The sequence below is a fragment of the Somniosus microcephalus genome, unplaced genomic scaffold (assembly GCF_052327205.1).
Source record: "Somniosus microcephalus isolate GS21.2 unplaced genomic scaffold, FLI_Smic_1.0 unresolved_chr7, whole genome shotgun sequence".
Lineage (NCBI taxonomy): Eukaryota > Metazoa > Chordata > Chondrichthyes > Squaliformes > Somniosidae > Somniosus > Somniosus microcephalus.
Window position 1 is genome coordinate 5045989 of NW_028225185.1, and position 27118 is coordinate 5073106.

At 47.3% G+C, this 27118-nt stretch overlaps 1 protein-coding gene and 1 long non-coding RNA gene across 4 annotated transcripts in view; one reads left to right on the forward strand and one right to left on the reverse strand.

The window, feature by feature from the left end:
* Nucleotides 1-1317: 1317 nt before the first annotated feature.
* LOC147086420 (uncharacterized) lies at nucleotides 1318-7443 on the reverse strand. The gene is made up of 2 exons (XR_015075725.1): nucleotides 7205-7443; nucleotides 1318-6765 (listed from the first exon to the last, which is right to left on the reverse strand). It is a non-coding gene; the product is annotated as an uncharacterized LOC147086420 (long non-coding RNA).
* A 10-nt stretch (nucleotides 7444-7453) lies between these two features.
* Nucleotides 7454-27118, forward strand: part of LOC147086421 (regulation of nuclear pre-mRNA domain-containing protein 2-like) — a 112050-nt gene continuing 92385 nt past the window's right edge. For all 3 annotated transcript variants that reach the window (XM_085978524.1, XM_085978525.1, XM_085978527.1), the window contains exon 1: nucleotides 7454-8167. In XM_085978524.1, coding sequence (XP_085834650.1) covers nucleotides 7951-8167 — 217 coding nt within the window. In that variant the 5' untranslated portion in view covers nucleotides 7454-7950. The remainder of the gene's footprint in view (nucleotides 8168-27118) is intronic.

A 27118-nucleotide genomic window follows, 5' to 3' on the forward strand; every position in this document is an offset into this window, starting at 1 on the left:
ACGATGGGCCAAATGGCCTCCTCTATCATTTTATGTGTGACTTGAAACCGGGAACCAAATTCTGCCCATGTCCAATTATACCCCCACCCTCTAACCTCACATCTTGACAACCCTTGTACCACACAAGGGATCGGGATCGATTAGTTGGCTATCAAAATGTTCCAATTTTCTAGGAATGCTACAGGATGCCGCAGACCTCGAGTTCTACAGATAGTTGGAGGGGGGGGGCGGGGGGGTGGAAGGCCCTGTACGGCAGACCCTTCAGTTCAATATCTAACTTTGGGCAGCAATGGCTGCCATTTTGTTGTAACTATTTTATCAATAAATTCTGTTTTTGAAGATAAACCATCTGTGTCCTCATTAACTCGAGTAAATTTTGCGTGTAGCATTTCCCGCAGTTGATTAATTTGTTTTCTATGCATAAGGTGGGTCAGAGAAGCATGCAGGTGCAGCAGGCGGTTAAGAAGGCAAATGGTATGTTGGCCTTCGTAGCGAGAGGATTCGAGTACAGGAACAAGGAACGCTTCAGCTGACGAAGGAGCAGCGCTCCGAAAGCTTGTGATTTCAAATAAAGCTGTTGGACTATAACCTGGTGTTGTGTGACTTCTCACAGGAACAAGGATGTCTTGGTGCAGTTGTACAGGGCCTTGTTGAGACCACACCTTGAGTATTGTGTGCAGTTTTGGTCACCTTATCTGAGGAAGGATGTTCTTGCCATGGAGGGAGTGCAGCGAAGATTCACCAGGCTGATACCTGGGATGGCAGGAATGACGTATGAGGAGAGATTGGGTTGATTAGGCTTATATTCGCTGGAGTTTAGAAAAATGAGAGGGGATCTCATTGAAACTTATAAAATTCTGACAGGACTGGACAGACTAGATGCAGGATGTTCCCGATGGCGGGGGAGTCCAGAACCAGGGGTCAGTCTAAGGATAAGGGGTAAGCCATTTAGGACAGAGATGAGGAGGAATTTCTTCACCCAGAGAGTGGTGAACCTGTGGAATTCTCTGCCACAGAAGGCAGTTGAGGCCAATTCATTAAATATATTGAAGGAGTTGGATATATTTCTTAAGGCTAAAGGGATCAAGGGATATGGGGATAAAGCAGGGACCGGGTACTGAGGTCGGATGATCTCATTGCATGGCGGAGCAGGCGCGAGGGGCCGAATGGCCTACTCCTGCTCCTATCTATGTTTCTGTGCTGCCAGCACGTGGCCACAGCCATCAGCTGCAGCTTCACAACATGCTGGTGCTGGACAGGATTTCCTTTTCAATGTTAAATGTTGACAAAGACACAAACACAAATCACAACAGGAAATATGTGAATACACCAGACTTTTAATATATAGTTGCCATTACTGTTCTCCTGTTGTGTCCTGCTCTGCTAAACAGCTAGAAAAGGTTAGACTTTACTTTCCAAAAATCATCATCTCTTCAGGAGTACCGGCCCTGGTTAGGGGACAGTTCCGTGGACAGTGGATCTCCTCCAGCACCTTGCCCAATCGACCATTCTCCGTGTAATTGTGGGGTTCGAGCCCATCACACAAACTTACGGCACAGAAGGAGGCCATTTGGCCCATCGTGTCCGCGCCGGCCGAGAAAGAGCTACCCAGCCTAATCCCACTTTCCAGCTCTTGGTCTGTAGGTTACGGCACTTCAAGTGCATATCCAAGTACTTTTTGAATGTGATGAGGGTTTCTGCCTCGACCACCCTTTCAGGCAGTGAGTTCCAGACCCCCACCACCCTCTGGGTGAAGAAAGTTCTCCTCAACTCCCCTCTAATCCCCCGACCAATTACTTTAAATCTCTGCCCCCTGGTTATTGACCTCTCTGCTCAGGGAAGTAAGTCCTTCCTCTCCACTCTTATCGAGCATGTTGGACCGAATGGCCTCCCTCTGTGCTACAAGATTCTCTGAAATTCCTTTTTGGACATTTATAAATGGAAACTGCCAATGTAAAGTTGTCTTACCCTATTCGGTTTCTAAGGTCTCTGTTGTGTAGCGGGGACTACTATTAAGCAAGGGCCTTTGAGTATATCATTTAATTGAAGTGAAATTGGTGGATTCATTTAATTTTAATTAATTAAGGGTAAGTCATGGCAGGACAGCCCAGCCCTGTAGTAAGCTCCTCCTGCTCTATGTGGGAAATCAGGGACGCTTCCTGCGTCCCTGACGACCATGTGTGCGGGAAGTGTGTCCAGCTGCAGCTACTGACAGACCGCACTGCGGCACTGGAGCTGCGGATGGATTCATTTTGGAGCATTCGCGATGCTGAGGACGTCGTGAATATCACATTTAGCGAGTTGGTCACACCGCAGGTAAAGGGTGTACAGGCAGGAAGGGAATGGGTGACCAGCAGGCAGAGTAAGAGGCGCAGGCAGGTAGTGCAGGAATCCCCTGTGGCCATCCCCCTCTCAAACAGATATACCACTTTGAATACTGTTGGGGGGATGACTCATCAGGGGAAGGCAGCAGCAGCCAACTTCCTGGCACCATGGGTGGCTCTGCTGCACAGGCTGGGAGGAAAAAGAGTGAAAGAGTTATAGTGATAGGGGACTCAATTGTAAGGGGAATGGATAGGCGTTTTTGCGGCCGCAATCGAGACTCCAGGATGGTGTGTTGCCTCCCTGGTGCAAGGGTCAAGGACGTCTCGGAGCGGCTGCAGAACATTTTGGAGGGTGAGGGCGAACAGCCAGTTGTCGTGGTGCACATAGGCACCAATGATATAGGTAAAAAAACAGGATGAGGTCCTAAAAGCAGAATATAGGGAGTTAGGAGGTAAATTAAAAAATAGGACCTCAAAAGGTAGTAATCTCAGGATTGCTACCAGTGCCACGTGCTCGTCAGAGTAGAAATAGGAGGATATTTCAAATGAATACGTGGCTAGAGGAATGGTGCAAGGGGGAGGGATTCAAATTCCTTGGACATTGGAACCGGTTCTGGGAGAGGTGGGACCAGTACAAACGGGACGGTTTGCACCTGGGCAGGGCCGGGACCGATGTCCTAGGGGGAGTGTTTGCTAGTGCTGTTGGGGAGGGTTTAAACTAAAGTGGCAGGGGGTTGGGAACCTGAGCAGGGAGACAGAGGAAAGAGAAACAAGGAAAAAAGCAAAAGGCAGGAAGGAGAAAAACAAAATTAGAAGGCAAAGAACTCAACGGTTTAAATCAAACATGGTCACAGTAAATAATAATTCATGTAGGTCTGAGAGCGTTAAAAAAACAAGCCTGAAGGCTTTGTGTCTTAATGCAAGGAGCATTCGGAACAAGGTGGATGAATTAGCTGCGCAAATAGAGGTAAACGAATATGATTTGATTGGGATTACAGAAACATGGCTCCAGGATGGCCAAGGCTGGGAACTCAACATCCAGGGGTATTCAATATTTAGGAAGGATAGGCAAAAAAGAAAGGGAGGTGGGGTAGCATTGCTGGTTAAAGAGGGGATTAACACAATTGAAAGGAAGGATATTAACTCTAATGATGTGGAATCTGTATGGGTAGAACTGAGAAATATCAAGGGGCAGAAAACATTAGTGGGAGTGGTAAATAGACCTCCAAACAGTAATACGGAGGTTGGGGATGGCATTAAAAGGGAAATTAAAGAAGCATGCAGTAAGGGCACAGCAGTCATCATGGGTGACTTTAATTTACATATAGATTGGGCTAACCAAATTAGTAAAAATACTGTGGAGGAGGAATTCCTAGAATGTTTACGGGATGGTTTCCTGGAACAATATGTCGAGGAACCAACCAGAGATCAGGCCATCTTAGACTGGGTATTATGTAATGAGAGAGGATTAATTAGCAATCTTGTTGTACAAGGCCCCTTGGGTCGGAGCGATCATAATATGATCGAATTCTTCATTAGGATGGAGAGTGAAGTAGTTGACTCGGAGACTAGGGTCCTGAATTTAAATAAAGGAAACGACGATGGTCTGAGGCACGAATTGGGTAGGATTGATTGGGGAATGGCACTCAAAGGGTTGATGGTGGATAGGCAATGGCAAACATTCAAAGACCGAATGGATGAACTACAGAAGTTGTTCATCCTAGTTTGGGATAAGAATAAAACAAAAAAGGTGACTCAACCGTGGCTAACAAGGGAAATTAGGGATAGCATAAGATCCAAGGAGAGGACATATAAATTGGCCAGAAAAAGCAGTAACCCTGAGGATTGGGAGCAGTTTAGGATTCAACAAAGGAGGAGAAAGGGATTAATTAAGAAGGGGAAAATAGAATATGAAAGTAAGCTTGCAGGGAACATAAAAACTGACTGCAAGAGCTTTTATAGATATGTGAAGAGAAAAAGATTAGTGAAATCAAGTGTAGGTCCCTTGCAGTCAGAAGCAGGGGAAGTTATAATGGGGAACAAAGAAATGGTAGACCAATTAAATACATACTTTGGTTCTGTCTTCACAAAGGAGGACACAAATAACCTCCCAGAGATGTTGGAGAACATAGGGTCTGATGAGAGGGAGGAACTGAAAGAAATCAGTATTTGTAGGGAAATGGTGTTAGGGAAATTGACGGGATTGAAGGCCGATAAATCCCCAGGGCCTGATAATCTACATCCTAGGGTACTTAAGGAGGTGGCCCTAGAAATATCTTCCAAAATTCGCTGGAATCTGGAACTGTACCCATGGATTGGAGGGTAGCTAATGTTACCCCACTATTCAAAAAGGGTGGTAGAGAGAAAGCGGGGAATTACAGACCGGTAAGCCTGACATCGGTAGTGGGGAAAATGCTAGAGTCCATTATAAAGGATGTAATAGCTGAGCACTTGGAAAACAGTGACAGGATCGGACAAAGTCAACATGGATTTACAAAAGGTAAATCGTGCTTGACTAATCTACTGGAATTTTTTGAGGATATAACTGGGAAAATAGATAAGGGAGAACCAGTAGATGTGGTGTATTTGGACTTTCAAAAGGCTTTCGATAAGGTCCCGCATAAGAGATTAGCGTGTAAAGTTAAGGCACATGGGATTGGGGGCAAGGTATTGACTTGGATAGAGAACTGGTTGGCGGACAGAAAGCAGAGAGTAGGAATTAACGGGTCTTTTTCCGACTGGCAGGCAGTGACTAGTGGGGTACCGCAGGGATCGGTCCTTGGACCCCAGCTATTCACAATATACATTAATGATCTAGATAAGGGAACTAGATGTAATATCTCCAAGTTTGCAGACGACACAAAGCTGGGTGGGCGTGTGTGCTGCGAGGAGGATACCGAGAAACTCCAGGATGATTTGGACAGGTTGGGTGATTGGGCAGAAGCGTGGCAGATGCAATATAACGTGGATAAATGCGAGGTTATCCACTTTGGTGTCAAAAACAGAAAGGCAGATTATCTGAATGGTAATAGATTGGGAGAAGGGGAAGTGCAACGAGACCTGGGTGTCCTTGTGCACCAGTCGCTGAAGGTAAGCATGCAGGTGGCGAAGAAGGCAAATGGTATGTTGGCCTTCATAGCGAAAGGGTTTGAGTACAGGAACAAGGATGTCTTGCTGCAGTTGTACAGGGCCTTGGTGAGACCACACCTTGAGTATTGTGTGCAGTTTTGGTCACCTTATCTGAGGAAGGATGTTCTTGCCATGGAAGGAGTTCAGCGAAGATTCACAAGGCTGATCCCTGGGATGGCAGGAATGACGTATGAGGAGAGATTGGGTCGATTGGGCTTATACTCACTGGAGTTTAGAAGAATGAGAGGGGATCTCATCGAAACTTATAAAATTCTGACAGGTCTGGACAAACTAGATGCAGGTAGAATGTTCCCGATGGTCGGAGAGTCCAGAACCAGGGGTCATAGTCTAAGGATAAGGGGTAAGCCATTTAGGACAGAGATGAGGAAGAATTTCTTCACCCAGAGAGTGGTGAACCTGTGGAATTCTCTACCACAGAAGGTGGTTGAGGCCAAGTCTTTAAATATATTCAAGAACAAGTTAGCTATATTTCTTAGAGCTAAAGGTATCAAGGAATATGGGGAGAAGGCAGGGACTGGGTACTGAATTTGGATGATCAGCCATGATCTCATCAAATGGCGGAGCAGGCTCGAGGGGCCGAATGGCCGACTCCTGCTCCTATCTTCTATGTTTCTATGTCATTGACTGAAAACCTCCTACCTTGCTCATCAGGTAGCACCCAGCCTCTGAGTCAGAAGGTCGTGGGTTCAAGTCCCACTCCTGAGACTGGAGCACAAAAATCTTGGCTGACTGTCGGAGGGGCGGAACCGAGGGAGTCCTGGGGCCAATATTCATCCCTCAACCAACATCACTAAAAAACAGACGATCTGGTCGTCATCACGCTGCTGTCTGCGGGAGCTTGCTGTGCGCAAATTGGCCTGCGACGGTACAACAGCGAACGCATTTCAAAATAAAAAGAGGGCCTCGGTGGCCGCGAAGCACTTCGGGACGTCCTGAGGTGGGGCAGCATTCTTTCTCCTTCTTTCATCTGCAGTAGATGCTGCCTGAGACCTCCTTGTTTTAACCGCAGCCTGTCTGTAAAAAATCAAGGGGTGAAAGTGTCATCAATGCAAAGGTTCGAACTCCCAATGGAAAGGCTGACAAGAAATGCAGGCACTTGTAAGATTTGTTGGCACTGTCTGTGTGTGTCCCTTTAAATCCCCCCCACCACGTTACGTAGGCGGTCGTGCGTGGTGCGTGCTCCAAGATTGTTTTTGGACGTCTGGCGGCGTTACGTCAACGCGTAGCGTGCGCTCGGCGTCGTTTGGGTTTGACGTCATCAGGGTCCCGCAGCTCCAGACTGTACCACTGCCTGAAAGGGGGGGAGAAAGAGAAAAATTGGAAATGACAACACCAATTGGAATCGAAGCTCACAGCCAGCTGAAATAATGAATCTACATCCTTTTCCGGATTGAAGACGACCATCAATGGCTGCACAAGCAGGCCGGTTATAAGCGCATCTTTCACAGTATAGGCCCGCCCCCCTCTCTCTCCCCGGTCCGAGTGGTTGGGTCCGGACGGCCCCGCCCCCTTGCTCCAAACCGGCTTTCTGCGCAGGCGCGGCCCCGCGGAGCTCAAAATGGCGGCGCCGTTCGGCGTTTGAGCGGCTGGGGGCCACAAACCGTGACTGGAATTACTGCCGAGAAAAGGGTTGGAGAAAAAAAATTATATATCTGGATATATCTATACGCGACCGCAGCGAAGGAGGAACAGAAGACAGCAGCAGCAGTCGCCGGGTGATTCGAGCTTACCTCCAAGTCGCAGGAGGGAGAGAGAGAGAGAGGCGAGAGCGCGCTCCGAGTGAGGGTGTGAGGAGAATATTTTTTTCTCCCTAAAATATATATCACCTCAGAGGGGAGGGGAGGGGTTTAAAAAAAAAATTCTAAATAAATTCGTCCAGATTAATCCACCACAGACCCGTCCGTCCTTCCTCCTAGTCGTCGTCGACTGTTGTCCGCTCCGAGCCCGCGTCGCGCCTTCAACTGCCGCCTGGCTGAGCCGACGCGCATGCGTGTGTTGGGAAGGTGTGTCATTGGGGCGGGGGGCTAATCCACCAATCAGGGTGGTGGTGGTGGGGGCTGCTGTGCGCAGGCGCGCACGGTCCCTGCATCTCGCGGTCTTGAGTGCGCTCGTTGGTCAGTCGGCGCTGCTGTGCGCAGGCGCGCGCGGTCATTCCCGCCTCCGTCCCTGCATCTGGCTGTCTTGACTACGCCTGCGCACCAGTTGGTCGGCCCGCGCTGGTGTGCGCAGCCGCGCACGACCCTAACGGTCTCCGAAGCGCGCGCGCGTGTGAGGCGTGATTGGCCGAGTGAGTTGGGGAGGCGGGGCGGGGTTTGACGTGCGCGCCTTTGTTTTGAGGGGGAAACTGGCGTGTTGACGTGGGCGCGCCGGGCCGCTCGGGTACGCGCACGCCCGCCGTGCTCTCCTCTGCGCCCCCTCCAGGTGACGCGCACGCACGCAGGCAGACAGACAGACAGAGAGCGAGAGGGAGGGAAAGATGGCGGCAGCCGCCGCACCAGCGCCACCCGCCGCCGCCGCCGCTTCTTCCTCCTCCTCCTCCTCCTCTCCGGCCGCTCTGGAGGCGGCGCTGGAGAAGAAGCTGCTGAGCATCAGCAACACGATGGACAGCATCCAGGGCCTGTCCTCCTGGATCCTGGAGAACAAGAAGCATTGCGCCGCCATCGTCCGTCACTGGATGAAGTGCATGAGGAAATGTGAGTGTGTGTGTGTGTGTGTGTGCGCGGGGGGGGGGGGAAAGGCTGGCAATTCTTCGTCTGCTGTATTGTGCTGACCTCCAATGCTTTCTTGTGTTTGTGGATCCAATCTTCTGGGGGGGTTTTCTCTCTCTCCATGTAACAGTGTTTGCATCTAATGGGCCAGCCTCTGATAATCGGCTAGTGGTTTTTTGATCGAGTAGACACAAGTGTGTTTCCACTTGTGGGGAAGAGCAAAACTAGAGGCCATCAGCAGCAACTTGTATATGTATATTTATATTTATTTATCCGGCGCCTTTAACGGAGTTAAAAAAAAACCGTCCCAAGGCGCTTCACAGGAGCGATTAGCAAACAGAAATTTGACACTGAGGCACATAAGGAGATACTGGGACAGGTGACCGAAAGCTTGGTCGGTTTTAAAGAGTCTTAAAGGAGGAGAGAGGCGGAGAGGTTTAGGGAATGAATTCCAGAGCTCAGGGCCCAGACAACTGAAAGCAGCACCAGTGGTGGAGCGATTAAAATCGGGGATGCTCAAGAGGCCAGAATTAGAGGAGTGCAGAGATCTCTCATCATATCAATCAATATAAGATGATCAACAAGAAATCCAATAGAGATTTCATGAGAAACTTCTTTACCCAGAGAGCGGTGAGAATGAGAAACTCACTACTTCAGGGAGTGATTGAAGCGAATAGTATCGATGCATTTAAGGGGAGGCTGGATAAACACATGAGGGAGAATGGAATAGAGGGTTACGCTGATAGAGTTAGATGAGGAAAGACGGGAGGAGGCTCGAGTGGAGCATAAACACCGGCACGGACTGGTTGGGCCTAATGGCCTGTTTCTGTGCCGTATATCCGATGTAACCTGGCATGTTTGAAAGTGTTAATTGTATTTTTTTTAATTCAAAGCCAGTTATTTCTTGCAGTTTTTTTTAATAACTTGGCCTTTTCCAAAAGGTTTACAAGTCCCGAAGGGCAGCACGGTGGCATAGTGGTTAGCACTGTTGCCTCACAGCGCCAGGGACCCGGGTTCGAATCCGGCCTCGGGTGACTGTCTGTGTGGAGTTTGCACATTCTCCCCGTGTTTGCGTGGGTTTCCTCCGGGTGCTCCGGTTTCCTCCCACAGTCCAAAGATGTGCGGGTTAGGTTGATTGGCTATGATAAATTGACCCTTAGTGTTAGGGGGATTAAATATGTGGGGTTACGGGGATAGGGTGGGATATGTGTTGGTGTAGGGGTTACGGGGATCGGGTGGGATATGTGTCGGTGCAGGCTCGATGGGCCGAAATGGCCTCCATCTGCACTGTGGGGTTTCTGTGATTTCTGTGATTTACAAGTGGCTGGCAATCGACAGAAACTAGCTTCTGATTGACTTTCGGATGTGACTGTTTAGACCAATCACTGTTAGATGGAGAAAACTATGAAATGCCAACATTTTGTCAACAGCTTTACTTCCTTGTGCAGCGTGCGTAGACACAAGTGTTTTGTGGTTTTTGCCACTGTGGTGGGAATCTTATACAATAAGCACACTTGCAATATTTGTACAGTTTGTAAGCTGTCTGCGTCCATTCAAATGGTGTCTTAACTGTCGAACAGGGCAATCTGATGGCTCGGCAGATCTGATTTACATAAGTGATTGCTGTTGGCTAAGCTATTGGTTTCTCTCAATTTTTAAATTAAAAAGATTTTCTCCTTGTATTGGTTGAGTGTTGTGGTTATGCAGTCAGTTTGTACTGCAAGGCTTTCATACAACCAGCAGAAAAGTTAAAGTAGATTCGTGAAGGCAGGTGACTGAGTGGGAAGACCTGTATTTTTATTTAACTGGGTTGTACTGGTGGCTGTCCTCGGTGATTTTGCTTTGGTGTTAGCATGACTGCGTGAGACCCGCACGTTGGGAGTTTATAGCTTTAAACCAGTGTAGAAGCACTTTTATATTGCCCCACATTATAATCTGGGCCTGTGGCAATGGTGTTCTGTAACAGTTTGCACGATTGTAGGTGAGGGGTGACATGCCCTCCAGTTCTCCCCATTCCCCATGGGAAGTAGCCTGTTATCTTTTCTAACCTCCTTCTAGGTGGGGTTGTGAGGAGGATGCAAAGAGGCTTCAAGGCGATTTAGACAAGTTGAGTGAGTGGGCAAATACATGGCAGATGCAGTATAACGTGGATAAATGTGAAGTTATCCACTTGGGTAGGAAAAACAGAAAGGCAGAATATTATTTAAATGGTGCGAGATTGGGAAATGTTGATGTACAAAGGGATCTGGGTGTCCTTGTACACCAGTCACTGAAAGCAAACATGCAGGTGCAGCAAGCAGTTAGGAAGGCAAATGGTATGTTGGCCTTCATTGCAAGAGGATTTGAGTAAAGGAGCAAGGATGTCTTACTACAGTTGTACAGGGCCTTGGTGAGACCACACCTGGAGTACTGTGTGCAGTTTTGGTCTCCTTACCGAAGAAAGGATAAACTTGCCATAGAGGGAGTGCAGCGAAGGTTCACCAGACTGATTCCTGGGATGGCAGGACTGTCGTAGGAGGAGAGATTGGGTCGACTAGGCCTGTATTCACTAGAGTTTAGAAGAATGAGAGGGGATCTCATTGAAACGTATAAAATTCTGACAGGGCCAGACAGACTGGATGCAGGGAGGATGTTTCCCCTGGCTGGGGGGTCTAGAGCGAGGGGTCACAGTCTCAGGATACGGGGTAGGACATTTAGGACTGAGATGACGAGAAATGTCTTCACTCAGAGGGTGGTGAACCTGTGGAATTCTCTACCACAGAAGGCTGTGGAGGCCAAGTCACTGAATATATTGAAGAAGGAGATCGATAGATTTCTAGACACAAAAGGCATCAAGGGGTATGGGGAGAGAGCAGGAATATGGTATTGAGATAGAGGATCAGCCATGATCAAATTGAATGGAGGAGCAGGCTCGAAGGACCGAATGGCCGACTCCTGCTCCTATTTTTCTATGTTTCTTCTGACAGAACAGGCAGATCTGTAGATAACCAAGTAGAGAATTAAGACACAGCTCCTCTTTGCGTGCCGCATTGCGCCGGAGCTACGGTGTACTTAGCAGCTGAAGGATCCGCTTGCCAGTCTCCCCTTTCCCTCTAGAAACGGTCCGATCTCAATGCTAGGAACTGACCCCAAGTTGTATGTTCAGTTGCGAGCAAATGCGAGAGCAGTCGCTCTGTACTGTCATTAGAATGATGTGCTGTGAAACTTTGGTGCTATGCTCACTTGAGCTGTGCAGTTGTCGTGTTAAAGAATTTCTCCTTTCAAACTTGTGTTTGAAGAGCGTACTTAGAGCTGGACAGTGCTACCGTGAAATACTGGTGGCGATGGGTGGGAGAAATTTGTGCATGTGAATTAAAAGAAGTGTATTGGCATGGCATTTCTATTGTGTGGCACCAGTATGCTAAATGAGCCTAGTGACAATACCTATGTAAATACTAGTATGGTACAGTGCCAGCAGAGAGAGTGTCGTGATTGTGAGTGCTGAATTATACCGTGTGGACAGATTGTGGTTGCAGTCTGTAATGTGAGCATTTAAAGCAGTGTTCTCAGTTATGGTGGCTTTATTTTCACGGGAGCTGAAGAACTCTTTTTGTGGGACACGACCACTGGGCCTCAGTGCCACAAAAGTTATTCAGCGATCCCTGCCCAGTGGTTGCACGTGGGGGTAGACTTTGGATGAGAGCTGGTTTGTACTTGGCTGTGATGCCTCCCTGCATTTGAAAAGCATGTTCACGTTTCCTGCCTAGGCTCGCGTATTAAGACAGGAGGGCTGTTGGTGCCAATAAATTTGTACCCAAACTAAAGTCAGTATCTTAAGGCGAGATGGGGGAAATTTGGAGACCGGGAAAGATACCATGCTTTATGGAAATAAATGCATAGGTTCTATGATTCTATAAAAGGATACAGGGAAATACACAGAAATACATATACAGGAAACTTTCGTTTAACCGGAGGTTAAATGTCCGGAAACCTCGATCTACCGGCAGAAATCAGGAGCCATTTTGTTAGTTTTTTTTTCTTCTCGTGGCTTTTTTTCCCCCAACAGTCAGGCTCTGGAAAGTCTCTCTGAAGCTGTTGCTAAGCTACAGAGACGCTTCCAAGGTACGGGCCGACTGTTTGAAGCTGTTGCTAAGCAACAGTGTTTGTTGTCAGATACGGAGATGAAAACCTCCGTATGCTTCAACATTAACGCTGGTGTGTCCGGCAGTTTTGATAGATCGGCAACAGCTCGGTCCCGTCGGTGCCGGATATAACACAGTTTCCTGTACATAGAATATACAGCACAGAAACAGGCCACATTTGGCCCATGGTCCGTGCCGGTGTTTCTGCTCCACACCAGCCTCCTCCCACCCCCTCTTCATCTCACCCCATCAGCGTATCCTTCGATTCCTTTCTCCCTCATGTGTTTATCCAGCTTCCCCTTAAATGCATCTCTGCTCTTCGCCTCAACCACTCCCTGTGGTAGCGAGTTCCACATTCTCACCACTCTCTGGGTTTCTCCTGAATTCCCGATTGGATTTATTAGTGATTGAAAGCATGGGTTTCTCCGAGAAGCACGGGACGCCGACGGTCAAAGGCTATGAAAGGTGGAGAATGAGTCAAACACCATCTGAACGATCTCCAACACACTTGCCTTCCAAGCTGGTGGAAATTGTTAGAGAATAAAATATCTAAGAAAAGAGTATATACATATTATATGAGTGTATATTTATACACACAGGGATATATCTGTTTATGTGTTCAACCGTAAATGTTTTTTTTGGTGTTTTGGCAACATAAGATGTACCTTGTCATGCCAATAAAGCAATTTGAATTGAATTGAATTAAAGACAACAAAAGTTTGCTGTTTTTAGCCTCAGGAAGCTTTCGATTGTCAGAAACACTTTCACTTATTAGCTTCTCTTATACTGGACTGGTTCACAGTAAATGGACTAGATTTTTTTTTCGAAGCCCAGGTGTGATGGAAGTGAATGGTCTCTTTCTGTGCAACGATTTCTATGACACTTGACACCTGTTGTAAGTGTTTGTGTTCTTATTGGCTGGCAACAGTCTTTTGAACAAAGTTCGTGTGAACACAGAGGAGTGAGCCATAATCAGTTAGAATTTGGATTGGTGGCACCCCTCACACAGCCCAATACTAGCCTAAGAGAAAAACGTCTTTACAGACGTGAGTCTAATCTGTTTCTGGACTCCACCCCCCCCCCCCCCCCCCTTCAAAAATGCTCAGTGCACGTCGAAATTCCTTGTCAGATTTTCCACATCCAAGAATCATAACAGCTCCGAGCAAAATGCCTGTTGGCACAAAAAAGGACAGATTGGAAATAATGTTTCCAGTTACTGTGATAGTGTGAACACTGCCACAGTCTGCAATTTTGTAACGTGTGCAGAATTTTTTTGCTCCTTGAGTTAAGATCAAATAGTGCTGAGGAATTGGGATATTCTTTGAAGGCCTGAATCCACAATCTTGTCCTTTAGTTGACCCGGCTGTCCTTACGTTTTCGGTGGATAAATGCGAGGTTATCCACTTTGGTGTCAAAAACAGGAAGGCAGATTATTATCTGACCGGCAATAGATTGGGAGAAGGGGAGGTGCAACGAGACCTGGGTGTCCTTGTGCACCAGTCGCTGAAGGTAAGCATGCAGGTGCAGCAGGCGGTTAAGAAGGCAAATGGTATGTTGGCCTTCGTAGCGAGAGGGTTTGAGTACAGGAACAAGGATGTCTTGCTGCAGTTGTACAGGGCCTTGGTGAGACCACACCTTGAGTATTGTGTGCAGTTTTGGTCGCCTTATCTGAGGAAGGATGTTCTTTCCATGGAGGGAGTGCAGCGAAGATTCACCAGGCTGATACCTGGGATGGCAGGAATGACGTATGAGGAGAGATTGGGTCGATTGGGCTTGTACTCGCTGGAGTTTAGAAGAATGAGAGGGGTTCTCATTGAAACTTATAAAATTCTAACAGGACTAGACAGACTAGATGCAGGAAGGATGTTCCCGATGGCGGGGAGTCCAGAACCAGGGGTCACAGTCTAAGGATCAGGGGTAAGCCATTTAGGACAGAGATGAGGAGGAATTTCTTCACCCAGAAAGTGGTGAACCTGTGGAGTTCTCTACCACACAAGGCAGTAGAGGCCAATTCATTAAATGTATTCAAGAAGGAGTTAGATATATTTTTTAAGGCTAAAGGGATCAAGGGATATGGGGAGAAGGCAGGGACAGGGTACTGAATTTGGATGATCAGCCATGATCATATTGAATGGCGGAGCAGGCTCGAGGGGCCGAATGGCCGCCTCCTGCTCCTATCTTCTATGTTTCTATGGTACAGTGCAGGCAGGCACCCATGACTCCATATCGCCTCCGTCCTTGCTGACCTCCACTGACTCAATATTCTCTGGAACACTGACGTCAAAATCTTTGCTCTCATTTGCAGATCCCTGCATGACATCTCTCCACCCCGTCTCTGCAATCTCCTCCTGCCCTATGTCATAGCTTGTGCTCTCCACTCTTCTGACTTGTCCCCCCACCCCCATTGAACTCCATTATCAGTGGCTTGCCACCGCACCTCCTCGGAACTCTTTTTCCTAAGCCACTCGCTGCATCTCTTCCCATCAACATCCTCTTCCACCACGCTTGTGCTCACCTCCCCTAACTCTTCTTTCATGTCCTGGTCAAATACCTTGCTGTGAAGCACTTTGAATGCTTTGCAGAAGAAACTGGAGCGGGAGTCGGCCCTTCGAGCCTGCTCCGCCATTCAATAAGGTCATAGCTAAGTTAAAGGCACTATACTATACAGGTACATTGTTGTACTTAGTTATCGCAGAAAAATACAATTCCAGAAAGCAGTGTGTGTTCGAGCTACATGCCTCATGTTCTTTATCCTTTTGTTTATGGCTACCCCATGTGTTAAGAGAAACATTCATAGAAACATAGAAGATAGGAGCAGGAGTAGGCCATTCGGCCCCTCGAGCCTGCTCCGCCATTTAATGAGATCATGGCTGATCATCCAAATTCAGTACCCTGTCCCTGCTTTCTCCCCATATCCCTTGATCCCTTTAGCCTTAAGAAATATATCTAACTCCTTCTTGAATATATTTAATGAATTGGCCTCCACTGCCTTCTGTGGTAGAGAATTCCACAGGTTCACCACTCTCTGGGTGAAGAAATTCCTCCTCATCTCTGTCCTAAATGGCTTACCCCTTATCCTTAGACTGTGACCCCTGGTTCTGGACTCCCCGACCATCGGGAACATCCTTCCTGCATCTAGTCTGTCCAGTCCTGTTAGAATTTTATAAGTTTCAATGAGATTCCCTCTCATTCTTCTAAACTCCAGCGAGTATAAGCCCAATCGACCCAATCTCTCCTCATACGTCATTCCTGCCATCCCAGGTATCTGTCTGGTGAATCTTCGCTGCACTCCTTCCATGGCAAGAACATCCTTCCTCAGATAAGGTGACCAAAACTGCACACAATACTCAAGGTGTGGTCTCACCAAGGCCCTGTACAACTGCAGCAAGACATCCTTGTTCCTGTACTCGAATCCTCTCGCTACGAAGGCCAACATACCATTTGCCTTCTTAACCGCCTGCTGCACCTGCATGCTTACCTTCAGCGACTGGTGCACAAGGACGCCCAGGTCTCGTTGCACTTCCCCTTCTCACAATCTATTGCCGTTCAGATAATAATCTGCCGTCCTGTTTTTGCCACCAAAGTGGATAACCTCGCATTTATCCACATTATACTGCATCTGCCATGCATCCACCCAATCACCCCACCTGTCCAAATCATACTGGAGTTTCTCGGCATCCTCCTCACAGCACACACGCCCACCCAGCTTTGTGTCGTCTGCAAACTTGGAGATATTACATCTAGTTCCCTCGTCTAGCTCATTTATATATATATATTGTGAATAACTGGGGCCCTACGATCCCTGCGGTACCCCACTAGTCACTGCCTGCCACTTGGAAAAAGACCCGTTTATTCCAACTCTTTGCTTCCTGTCTGCCAACATTCAGAGGCATATGTTCACAAACCATGTGTTCCTCAAATCAGATCCCTCTTATAATTTGAATCCCTTAATAATTTAGCTTATCGTCTAGTAAGATTGTGGGGGTGTGTGTGCAGTTGACTTTTGAATACTGACTTGGAGTCTTTTTTTAAATTATTGGGGCATTTTGAGGTTTCTGCTTTTTTTATTTTTAAGTGAAACCATCTCTGAACAGATCTGATTTTAATGGATAGCATGCCCCTCAATTCATCCAGCCTTATTGGCATATGAGGTAATCCCGGGTCAGGTCAGTGACAAACAAGTGCAGCAGTATACACGTTGTCTGTCTTGTGAGAGTTACTTGTATGGAACCAGCTCGCAGCGCAGTTAGGTCGCACGCTGTTGCTGTATTTCTTGAGAAAAAAAATAACTTGGTGAGAATGTGATGGTGCAGATTGTCGATGGTCTGTCGGTGGGACTGGGCATGATCGTCTAGCCTTTTGGGGCAAATTGGAAAAAATGCAGGCTTGAAACTGTTCTTTAACTTCACCTTTTTCTTCTCAAATGTATCGCTATGTTGACATTTCTATTTCTGGGGGGATAGATTTTTAACTGTTTTCAGATTATGCAGTGCATAAACAAAATGGAATTGCAATGGAAAGGGTTACTACAGTACTATGGTCTGAATTTTCCTTTCTCATTTCTCCAAAGCTTCAAATATGCACCAGTTGTCGTTCGCTTTCCCTGTGACTTACATAAGAACATAAGAAATAGGAGCAGGACTCGGCCCCTCGGGCCTGCTCCGCCATTCAATGAGATCATGGCTGATCTGACCTTGGGCTCAACTCCACTTCCCTGCCCGCTCCCCATAACCCATCACTCCCTTATCGTTCAAAAATCTGTCTATCTCCATCTTGAATGTATTTAATGACCCAGCCTCCACGGCTCCCTGGGGCAGAGAATTCCACAGATTTACGACCCTCTGAGAGAAGAAATTCCTCCTCATCTCAGTTCTAAAAGGGCGACCCTTTATTCTGAAACTGTGCCCCCGAGTTCTAGATTTCCCCACGAGGGGAAACATCCTCTCTGCATCTACCTTGTCAAGCCCCTTCAGAATCTTGTATGTTTCAATAAGATCCCCTCTCATTCTTCTAAACTCCAATGAGTATAGGCCCAATCTGCTCAATCTTTCTTCATAAGTCAACCCCTTCATCCCAGGAATCAACCTTGTGAATCGTCTCTGAACTGCCTCCAATGCAAGTATATCCTTCCTTAAATAAGGAGACCAAAACTGTACGCAGTACTCCAGGTGTGGTCTCACCAGCGGCCTGTACAGTTGTAGCAGGACTTCCCTGCTTTTATACTCCAACCCCCTTGCAATAAAGGCCAAAGAAAGACTTCACGGTGTTAAAATTGGGGCACCTTGCACAGTATCATTGGTTCCCAGGAAGCTCGTTGTGAAGATCTTTTACCCCCCCCAGTCTTTTCCTTTTACAATCTGCAGTCTTTTGAAACCTGAGTCTGATGTGTTTGCTCCTTGGCCTATCACTTGGGTGCCTCAATGTGTAAAAAAAAACCTTGACGAACAACTATTGATCTGCTTATATTTTAAACTCCTGTTGTAGATAGATACATAGAATTTGAAGTTGTCACCTGATTTAAATGGTAGCGTTATGGAGAAAATTACTTTCTGCACGTACAAATGGGACATCATTTTGTTTCAAGGCAGAATGGAATCCTAATGCACTTACATACATCTATAACTCGGTGATCAAACTACTACAGTTCAGCATGCTGATTTGTTAACCTTTTTGCATTGATGCTGGGTTACTCTTGTTTTGGAGGCTAAATATGTTGGGTATTGAGGCAAATCATAGAATTCTTCTCTTCTTAGGCAGTCCCTCGGAACCGAGGATGACTTATTCCACATTAAAAATGAGTTCTCAGGTGACTGATGAGTCCAATGCAGGACCTACAGTCTCTGTCACAGGTGGGGCAGACGGTGGTTGAACGGGTGGGTGGGGTGCTTGGGTTGACGTGCGCTCCTTGCGCTGCCTACGCTTGGCTTCCCGCTTGCTCCCGGCGAAGAGATGCGAGGTGTTCGGCACCTTCCCGGATTGCTTCTCCTCCACTTTGTGCGGTCTTGGGCCAGGGATTCCCAGGTGTCGGTGGGGGTGTTACAATTTTTCAAGGAGGCTTTGAGGGTGTCCTTGAAGCGTTTCCTCTGCCCACCTGGGGCTCTCTTGCCATGCCGGAGCTCCGAGTAGAGCGCTTGTTTTGGGAGTCTCGTATCGGGCATGCGGACGATGTGACCCGTCCATCAGAGCTGGTCAAAGCTTCGATGCTGGGGATGTTGGCCTGAGCGAGAACGCTGACGTTGGTGCGCCAATCCTGCCGATGGATTTGTAGGATCTTGTGGAGGCAGCGTTGGTGGTACCTCTCCAGTGCTTTGAGGTGCCTGCTGTACATGGTCCATGTCTCTGAGGCATACAGCAGGGCGGATATCACTGCTGCTCTGTAGAATAGAATAATGTATCATAGAATAATACAGCACAGAAGGAGACCATTCAGCTCATCGTGTCTGTGCCAGCTCTTTGAAAGAGCTGTCCTATTAGTCCTTCTCTGCCGGTCTTTGTAAATTTTCCCTCTCCGAGACAAATTTTGAGTCTTATTGAACTGGTTGTTATGTTGGGAAGGGAGCCATTATCAGGGATTGGGACAAGAAACTGAAATAGAGATGACATTAAGGAAGTGCTTCCACATTTTACAGTGACTTTATAAATGTGTGGCAGCTCCCCGATGGCTCGGCAGGTTTATCCAGTGAGTATCTGAGCCAGACAGGCAAAGAAGATGCCAGATTTAATGTCTGGTCTGTGCGGAGGCCAACTGTCGTGCCTCAGCTGCTTCCCAGCTGAGAATAGCCAACTGCACTGACCCAGGAATTGAGCCAGGCACCTTCAAATTTAAATTGCACAGCTACTCCTTTACAGAGGAGCTGAGTTTCAGTTGTAAAACCTGTATAATTACTTGACAGTGTGACAAAAGTGAGGAGAGAAATCAGGTTCTTAAAGTTAACCGACTTGCATGGGACATATTGGCCCAGAAATTCGGGTCGCAGGCTTCCCTCGGGTGCAAGCCCCCGACCTGCACTTACCTAGCGCGCCGGCCATTGAGTTGTAGGGCCCGCGTGGGATTCCGATCCTGGGCCTCCTCCAACTGCCGGCGCGCAGTACTTGTGTATCCCAGGGGTGCAGTTAGTTCGAAGCATCCCCTGGGATCACGTGGGCCATGGAGAGCCAATGGTAGCAGGGAATCTGAATACAATTCAGCCCCAAAACATAACTAAAACTTCAAATACATTATTTTAAAAATGTGATTTTTTTTTTTAACTATAAATTACATAAAATAATTATTTTAAACAATAATTTACATTTTTGAAAAAATTAATTACAGTTTCTAATGGGGCTAAAAATAAACGTACTTTTCTAAAGTATTTAAAAATAATAAACCTGTGGAAAAAACGTTTTAATTTTACTTAATTCACCACTTACCTTATTAAAAGCAGGCCTTGCGACTGCTTTTTACAAGTGTAGCTCCTGGAGACTTAACCTCCCGGAGAAACCTGCAAAAAAAACCCGGAAGTTCCAGGCGTACGCGCTGCCTCTCCGGCGCATGCGTTCGACCCGTGAACCCCTTCCTTCAAGGGAACGGAAGTTCCGGTTTCCCGCGCATGCACGAAACCGGCACTTTCGTTGGGCCTACGCGCGAGTACCCAGCGCGTACTCACCCGTGGGGACCCGAAGTTCTGGCCTCATAACTTTGAAAGGTAGCGGTGACAAAACTGATAGGTGTAGAAAGTGATAATACACCAACAACTTACATTTATATATCGCCCTCGATGTAATAAAACGTCCCAAGGTGCTTCGCAGGAGCGTTATCAAAAAACAGAATTTGACACCGAGCCACATGAGATGTTAGGACAGGTGACCAAAGGCTTGGGCAAAGAGCTGGGCTCGAAGGAGCGTCTTAAAGGAGGAGAAAGAGGCGGAGAGGTTTAGGGAGGGAATTCCAGAGCTCGGGGGCCCCAGGCAGCTGAAGGCACGGCCGCCAATGGTGGAGGGATGGGAATCGGGGGATGCGCAAGAGGCCAGAATTAGAGGAGTGCAGAGATCTGGGGGGATTATAGGGCAGGAGGAGGTTACAGAGATAGGGAGGGAGGGTGGGGCGAGGCCATGGAGGGGTTTGAAAACAAGGATGAGAATTTTAAAATCGAGGCGTTGGTTAACCGGGAGCCATTGTAGGTCAACGAGCACAGGGGGTGATGGGTGAACGGGGACTTGGACACGGGGGCAGCAGAGTTTTGGATGAGCTCAAGTTTACGGAGGGTAGAATGTGGGAGGCCGGCCAGGAGTGCGTTGGAATAGTCAAGTCTAGAGGTAGCAAAGGCATGGATGAGGGCCGAGGGCATTATCAAAGAACGAAGGACCCTCTAGGCGGGGGAGGTATTAAAAACAGGTTCAGTGAGAAAATGAATCACGACCTCCGGATGAAGTTGATTTCTGGAAGGAGTAACGTCGAGCAGCAAGTGCACGAATAGCATTTGGAAAAGCAAAACCTGAAAGAGTACCTAACAAATTGGAATGTGTGTCAGAGTATTGTCCTCCTCCACTTGCAGTTCGTGCTGCTGGGCTCTAGGTAAATTCACAGTTAGCGGTCTGCTGCATTGAATGAAATGTTTTGCAGGTGGAAGTACAGGTGCAAGAGATGATGCCATCAAATAGGTAAAAGATTAAGCTGGTGACGAGACTCGAATTTGTGCTGTCTTAATCTGGCGTTTAGTTCGATATTCTTCATTCTCCCCTAATTTCCTGAAGCCAGTGACTTGGGCATAGCTCCACAGGGATCGACTGTTCGTTGGTACCTTTCCAAGTGGCCATTTTTCCACTTGTAGATGACAGCCTCAGGCTATTTAACTGCTGTGGCGGCTATCGCAGATAAGTCTGATCCTGTGCTCACCCAATATCGACATGGGCGTTATCCAGCAGGTGTCATTGGATAGCTATCGGGGTGGGGGGGGCTGTTTTTTTTATCCCATTCACTGCACCGAGACCCCTTGTGGCTCCCCAACCACTGGTCCTGGGTCAGAGCAGCTAACTTGTGTGCAGTTTTGGTCGCCTTATCTGAGGAAGGAAGTTCTTGCCATGGAAGGAGTGCAGCAAAGATTCACCAGGCTGATACCTGGGATGGCAGGAATGACGTATGAGGAGAAATTGGGTCGATTGGGCTTATACTCACTGGAGTTTAGAAGAATGAGAGGGAATCTCATTGAAATTTATAAAATTCTAACAGGACTAGACAGACTGGATGCAGGAAGGATGTTCCCGATGGCCGGGGAGTCCAGAACCAGGGGTCACAGTCTAAAGATAAGGGGTAGGCCATTTAGGACAGAGATGAGGAGGAATTTCTTCACCCAGAGAGTGGTGAACCTGTGGAATTCTCTACCACAGAAGGCAGTTGAGGCCAATTCATTAAATATATTCAAGAAGGAGTTGGATATATTTCTTAAGGCTAAAGGGATCAAGGGATATGGGGAGAAGGCAGGGACAGGGCACTGAATTTGGATGATCAGCCATGATCTCATTGAATGGCGGAGCAGGCTCGAGGGGCCGAATGGCCGACTCCTGCTCCTATCTTCTATGTTTCTATGTAACTTAGCAGAGACTGGGAATTGGAGAATTGTTCACTGCATCAAGCGGCGCTTTCGCTCCGTAAGCATCGGGGAGTTGGGATGTGACAGTTAATGTATTGCACAGAGGTAGCATTTTATAAGCATCATCTTCCTTAACCTGGTGAGAAACTTCTTAAAATTTGCAAGGCGAGTATTCTGCACTTGTTAGATAAATGTAAGACTGATTTCTATGTAAAAATATTGAATGCATTGCACAGTAACTGAAATGTGTTGTTCCGCACCAGCTCTTTACATGTGTAAACTGCCACAGCATTCTTTACATATAGCTTCCTTCTTAATAAATCTTGTTTTTCTGCTGTGTACAGATGTGAACAGATCATTGGTGGTTTGTATTTAGACTTTTGTGGCAAGTAAATTGCTGTATGTACAGACTTGGAGGAAATAAAATCCAGAGAGAGTACTTTTTTTTTTTAAGGAGTATTGCCCCATTTTATACTGGAAAATGATTGGCTTATCAAAATCTGATTTCCTATTTTAAAAGTGTTAATTTTCTTGGGAGTGGAAACCCTCTATGAATTTTTCCATCTCTTGCCCGGGGACTCCGAGGCCATTTATAGTGCCTCCTCGCCTGCTAGGCTGTTGCATGATGCCACTGATCGGGAGCATCCGGAGTGACTGCCTTGGAAACCATGGGGACAGGATCCTCAAAATTGCACTGTCAAGAAAGTACGACTTAATTGTGTTATATAGTACTTCATCCCTCGCGACCTCCAGGGACCCCAAGGTGCTTTACAACCAATGGATTTCTTTCTGAAGCATAGCCAAGTCAACTGAAGGACGAGAGTGTGGTTGGGATCTTCAAATATGGGGATTAGAGGTGTTCATAGTCATGGTTCTCTGCTGGAGTGCTGATCTACTCTGAGGAAGGATGTTCTTGCCATGGAGGGAGTGCAGCGAAGATTCACCAGACTGATACCTGGGATGGCAGGAATGACGTATGAGGAGAGATTGGGTCGATTGGGCTTGTACTCGCTGGAGTTTAGAAGAATGAGAGGGGATCTCATTGAAACTTATAAAATTCTAACAGGACTGGACAGACTAGATGCAGGAAGGATGTTCCTGATGGTCGGGGAGTCCAGAACCAGGGGTCACAGTCTAAGGATAAGGGGTAAGCCATTTAGGACAGATGAGGAGGAATTTCTTTACCCAGAGAGTGGTGAACCTGTGGAATTCTCTACCACACAGGGCAGTTGAGGCCAATTCATTAAATATATTCAAGAAGGAGTTGGATATATTTCTTAATGCTAAAGGGATATGGGGAGAAAGCAGGGACAGGGTACTGAATTTGGATGATCAGCCATGATCTCATTGAATGGCGGAGCAGGCTCGAGGGGCCGAATGGCCTCCTCCTGCTCCTATCTTCTATGTTTCTGTATCAAGTGGCTAGGATCTGGCATGCACGGCCTGAAAGGGTGGTGGAGACAGACTCGATGTTATCTTTCAAAAGGGAGTTGGATAAGTATCTGAAGGAAACAAAATGTGCGGTGCTACGGGGAAAGGGCAGGGGAGCGGGACTAGCTGAGAGTCGGCGGGGGCCGAATGGCCGCTGTAACCATTCTATGATTCAATATAAAAATGGTGCAAATGTTTTCTGGGAGATTGTGCATTGTTACGGTCTATTGCTACTCCACATTTTTGAGTTATTGTTTCTCATTTCCCTGTTCAGATCTCCCTGCAACATGTACCATTCTTTCAGTGACCTGCCTCCGGGCCACTGACGGTCTGCTCCTATGTGGCACCTCCTAAAATTGTGCAGCAAAAAATTGGGAAGTTGCTGCATGACCGATTATGTGCACAGACCCATAGCCTAATGTATGTTGGCATGTGCATGGAGCACCAATATGATGGCTGTTTTTTGCATTTTAAACAGGGAATTAATTTTTTAAACTTGTGAATGTCATGCTTATTGAAGCGAAGGATGTCATGTGCTCGGGAATTTTCAATGGCCCAGAAATTCAGGTCGGGGGCTTCCCGCGGGTGCAAGCCCCCGACCTGTACTTAACTAGCGCGCCGGCCGTTGAGCTGTGGGCCCGCGTGGGATTCCGATCCTGGGCCTCCTCCAACTGTCGGCGCGCAGTACTTGTGTATCCCAGGGGTGCAGTTAGTTCGAAGCGTCCCCTAGGATCACGTGGGCCATGGAGAGCCAATGGTAGCAGGGAATCTATATTCATAGATTTGACAGGAAGATCTGTCAAATCTATGAATACAATTCAGCCCCAAAACATAACTAAAACTTCAAATAAATTAAAAAAAAAAAAAAATTAACTATAAATTACATAAAATAACTATTTTAAACAATAATTTAAATTTTTGAAAAAATTAATTACTGTTTCTAACGGGGCTAAAAATAAACGTACCTTTCTTTAAAGTATTTAAATGTAATAAAACTGGAAAAACTGTTTTTATTTGACTTAATTCACCACTTACCTTGTTAAAAGCAGGCCTTGCGACTGCTTTTTAAAAGCGTAGCTCCTGGAGACTTACCCTCCCGGAGAAACCTGCAAGAAAAACTGGAAGTTCCAGGCGTGCACGCGTTCGACCTGTGAACCCCTTCCTTGAAGGGGACGGAAGTTCCGGTTTCCTGCGCATGCGCAGTGCATGCACGAAACCGGCACTTTCGTTGGGCCTACGTGTGAGTACCCAGCGCGTCCTCACCCGTGGGGACCCGAAGTTCTGGCAATATTAATATTATGTACACGTGGTGTCAGCATCACATGCTCCTAGGTCAGTTATACCACAGTTAGATGTAAATCTTTGTCCACTCTACACCAACAGTGTGCCTCCGCTCCAACACAAGGTGCCCGTCTTGTGGACAGTGAAGGTTTGAGTACAGGAACAAGGATGTCTTGCTGCAGTTGTACAGGGCCTTGGTGAGACCACACCTTGAGTATTGTGTGCAGTTTTGGTCGCCTTATCTGAGGAAGGATGTTCTTGCCATGGAGGGAGTGCAGTGAAGATTCACCAGACTGATACCTGGGATGGCAGGAATGACGTATGAGGAGAGATTGGGTCGATTGGGCTTATACTCGCTGGAGTTTAGAAGAATGAGAGGGGATCTCATTGAAACTTATAAAATTCCAACAAGACTAGACAGACTAGATGCAGGAAGGATGTTCCCGATGGCGAGGGAGTCCAGAACCAGGGGTCACAGTCTAAGGATAAGGGGTAGGCCATTTAGGACAGAGATGAGGAGGAATTTCTTCACCCAGAGAGTGGTGAACCTGTGGAATTCTCTACCACAGAAGGCAGTAGAGGCCAATTCATTAAATATATTCAAGAAGGTGTTGGATATATTTCTTAAGGCTAAAGGGATATGGGGAGAAGGCAGGGACAGGGTACTGAATTTGGATGATCAGCCATGATCTTATTAAATGGCAGAGCAGGCTCGAGGGGCCGAATGGCCGACTCCTGCTCCTATCTTCTATGTTTCTATGCGTGTTCGCCCACAGACTTCATGTAGCAGCAGAGGTACACCATATGTATGCTGGATACATGCTAGCCACACCCATCTCCACCACCTCCCTCTAACCCTCCATTGCCTCTGAGTTGTCAGACGACTTGGCCACCAACCAGTCTTGGGTGAGCTGCCCTTTCCTTCAGCTAAACATTGGATAGACCGAAGCCATCATCTTCGGCCCCCGTCACAAACTCCATACTTTTATTCCCCTGACTCGGGCTGAACCAGACTGCTTGTAATCTCGGCGTCCTATTTGGTCCGAGCTGAGCTTCCAACCTCATTCTCTGCATCACAGAGGCCGCTTACTTCCACCTCTGTAACATTGCCTACCTTAGTGGGTCTGCTGCTGCTGAAACCCTCATCCATGCCGCTGTCACCTCCAGGCACGACTGTTCCAGTGCTCTCACCCTGCATAAACTTCAGCTAGTCCGAAACACTGCTGTCCGTACCCAAGAAAGGATATACTTGCCATAGAGGGAGTGCAGCGAAGGTTCACCAGACTGATTCCTGGGACGGCAGGACTGTCGTATGAGGAGAGATTGGGCCGACTAGGCCTGTATTCACTAGAGTTTAGAAGAATGAGAGGGGATCTCATTGAAACGTATAAAATTCTGACAGGGCTAGACAGACTGGATGCAGGGAGGATATTTCCCCTGGCTGGGGGGTGTCTAGAACGAGGGGTCACAGTCTCAGGTTACGTGGTAGGACATTTAGGACTGAGATGAGGAGAAATTTCTTCACTCAGTGGGTGGCGAACCTGTGGAATTTTCTAGCACAGAAGGCTGTGGAGGCCAAGTCACTGAATATATTGAAGAAGGATATCGATAGATTTCTAGACACAAAGGGCATCAAGGGGTATGGGGAGAGAGCGGGAATATGGTATTGAGATAGAGGATCAGCCATGATCACATTGAATGGTGGAGCAGGCTCGAGGGGCCGAATGGCCGACTCCTCCTATTTTTCTATGTTTCTCCCCTGCATAAAGTCCCACTTGCCCATTACCCCTGTCCTCACTGACCTACATTGGCTCCTGGTTCCACCAATGTCCCAAATTAAAAATTCTCACTCCTGTGTAAAACCCTTCATGGCTTTGCCTCCCCCTATCTCTGTAATCTCCTCCAACCTTATGCCCCCCCACACCCCGGGTGAACTCCCTGTTCCTGACTCTGGCCTCTTGTGAATCCCGCCTGTCCCCGCTTCATTGCACCATCGACAGCCGTGCCTTTGGCCGCCTGCGCCTCGTGCGTTGGAATTCCCTGTCTAAACCCTCCACTTATCCACCTCCCTTTCCATCAATACAACCTGTTGAAATAATCGCGCTTCGAGCAATTAGCTTTATAATTGAATCCACACATTTCTTGGGTAATTCTCCTCATTCAGTAGTCCCGATTCACTCCCTTCAGAACCACTGCCAACGACACAAGATCTGTAACCATCAGCACTTCAGTCCGTTGTTATACAGTTCAAAACGTTCTCTCTTGCCGCAATGAAAATTTGAAAGGGCAAAATCTATAATTGGACTGCTGTCCTTAATAAAATCAAATCAGCTTTATTGATACTCGCGTGCTGCCAAACTGCCTAATTGTCACCACCTTGGCTCACTGCTACAAGCTAGACCGTATGCCCTCCTGCCGAAAGGTGTTTAATTGGAATCAAAGCCATGGTACCCTGTGTGGTGTTCTGGAGTTAGAACAACAACAGCAGCAGCAACTTGTATTTATATAGTGCCTTTAACGTAGAAAAACAGCCC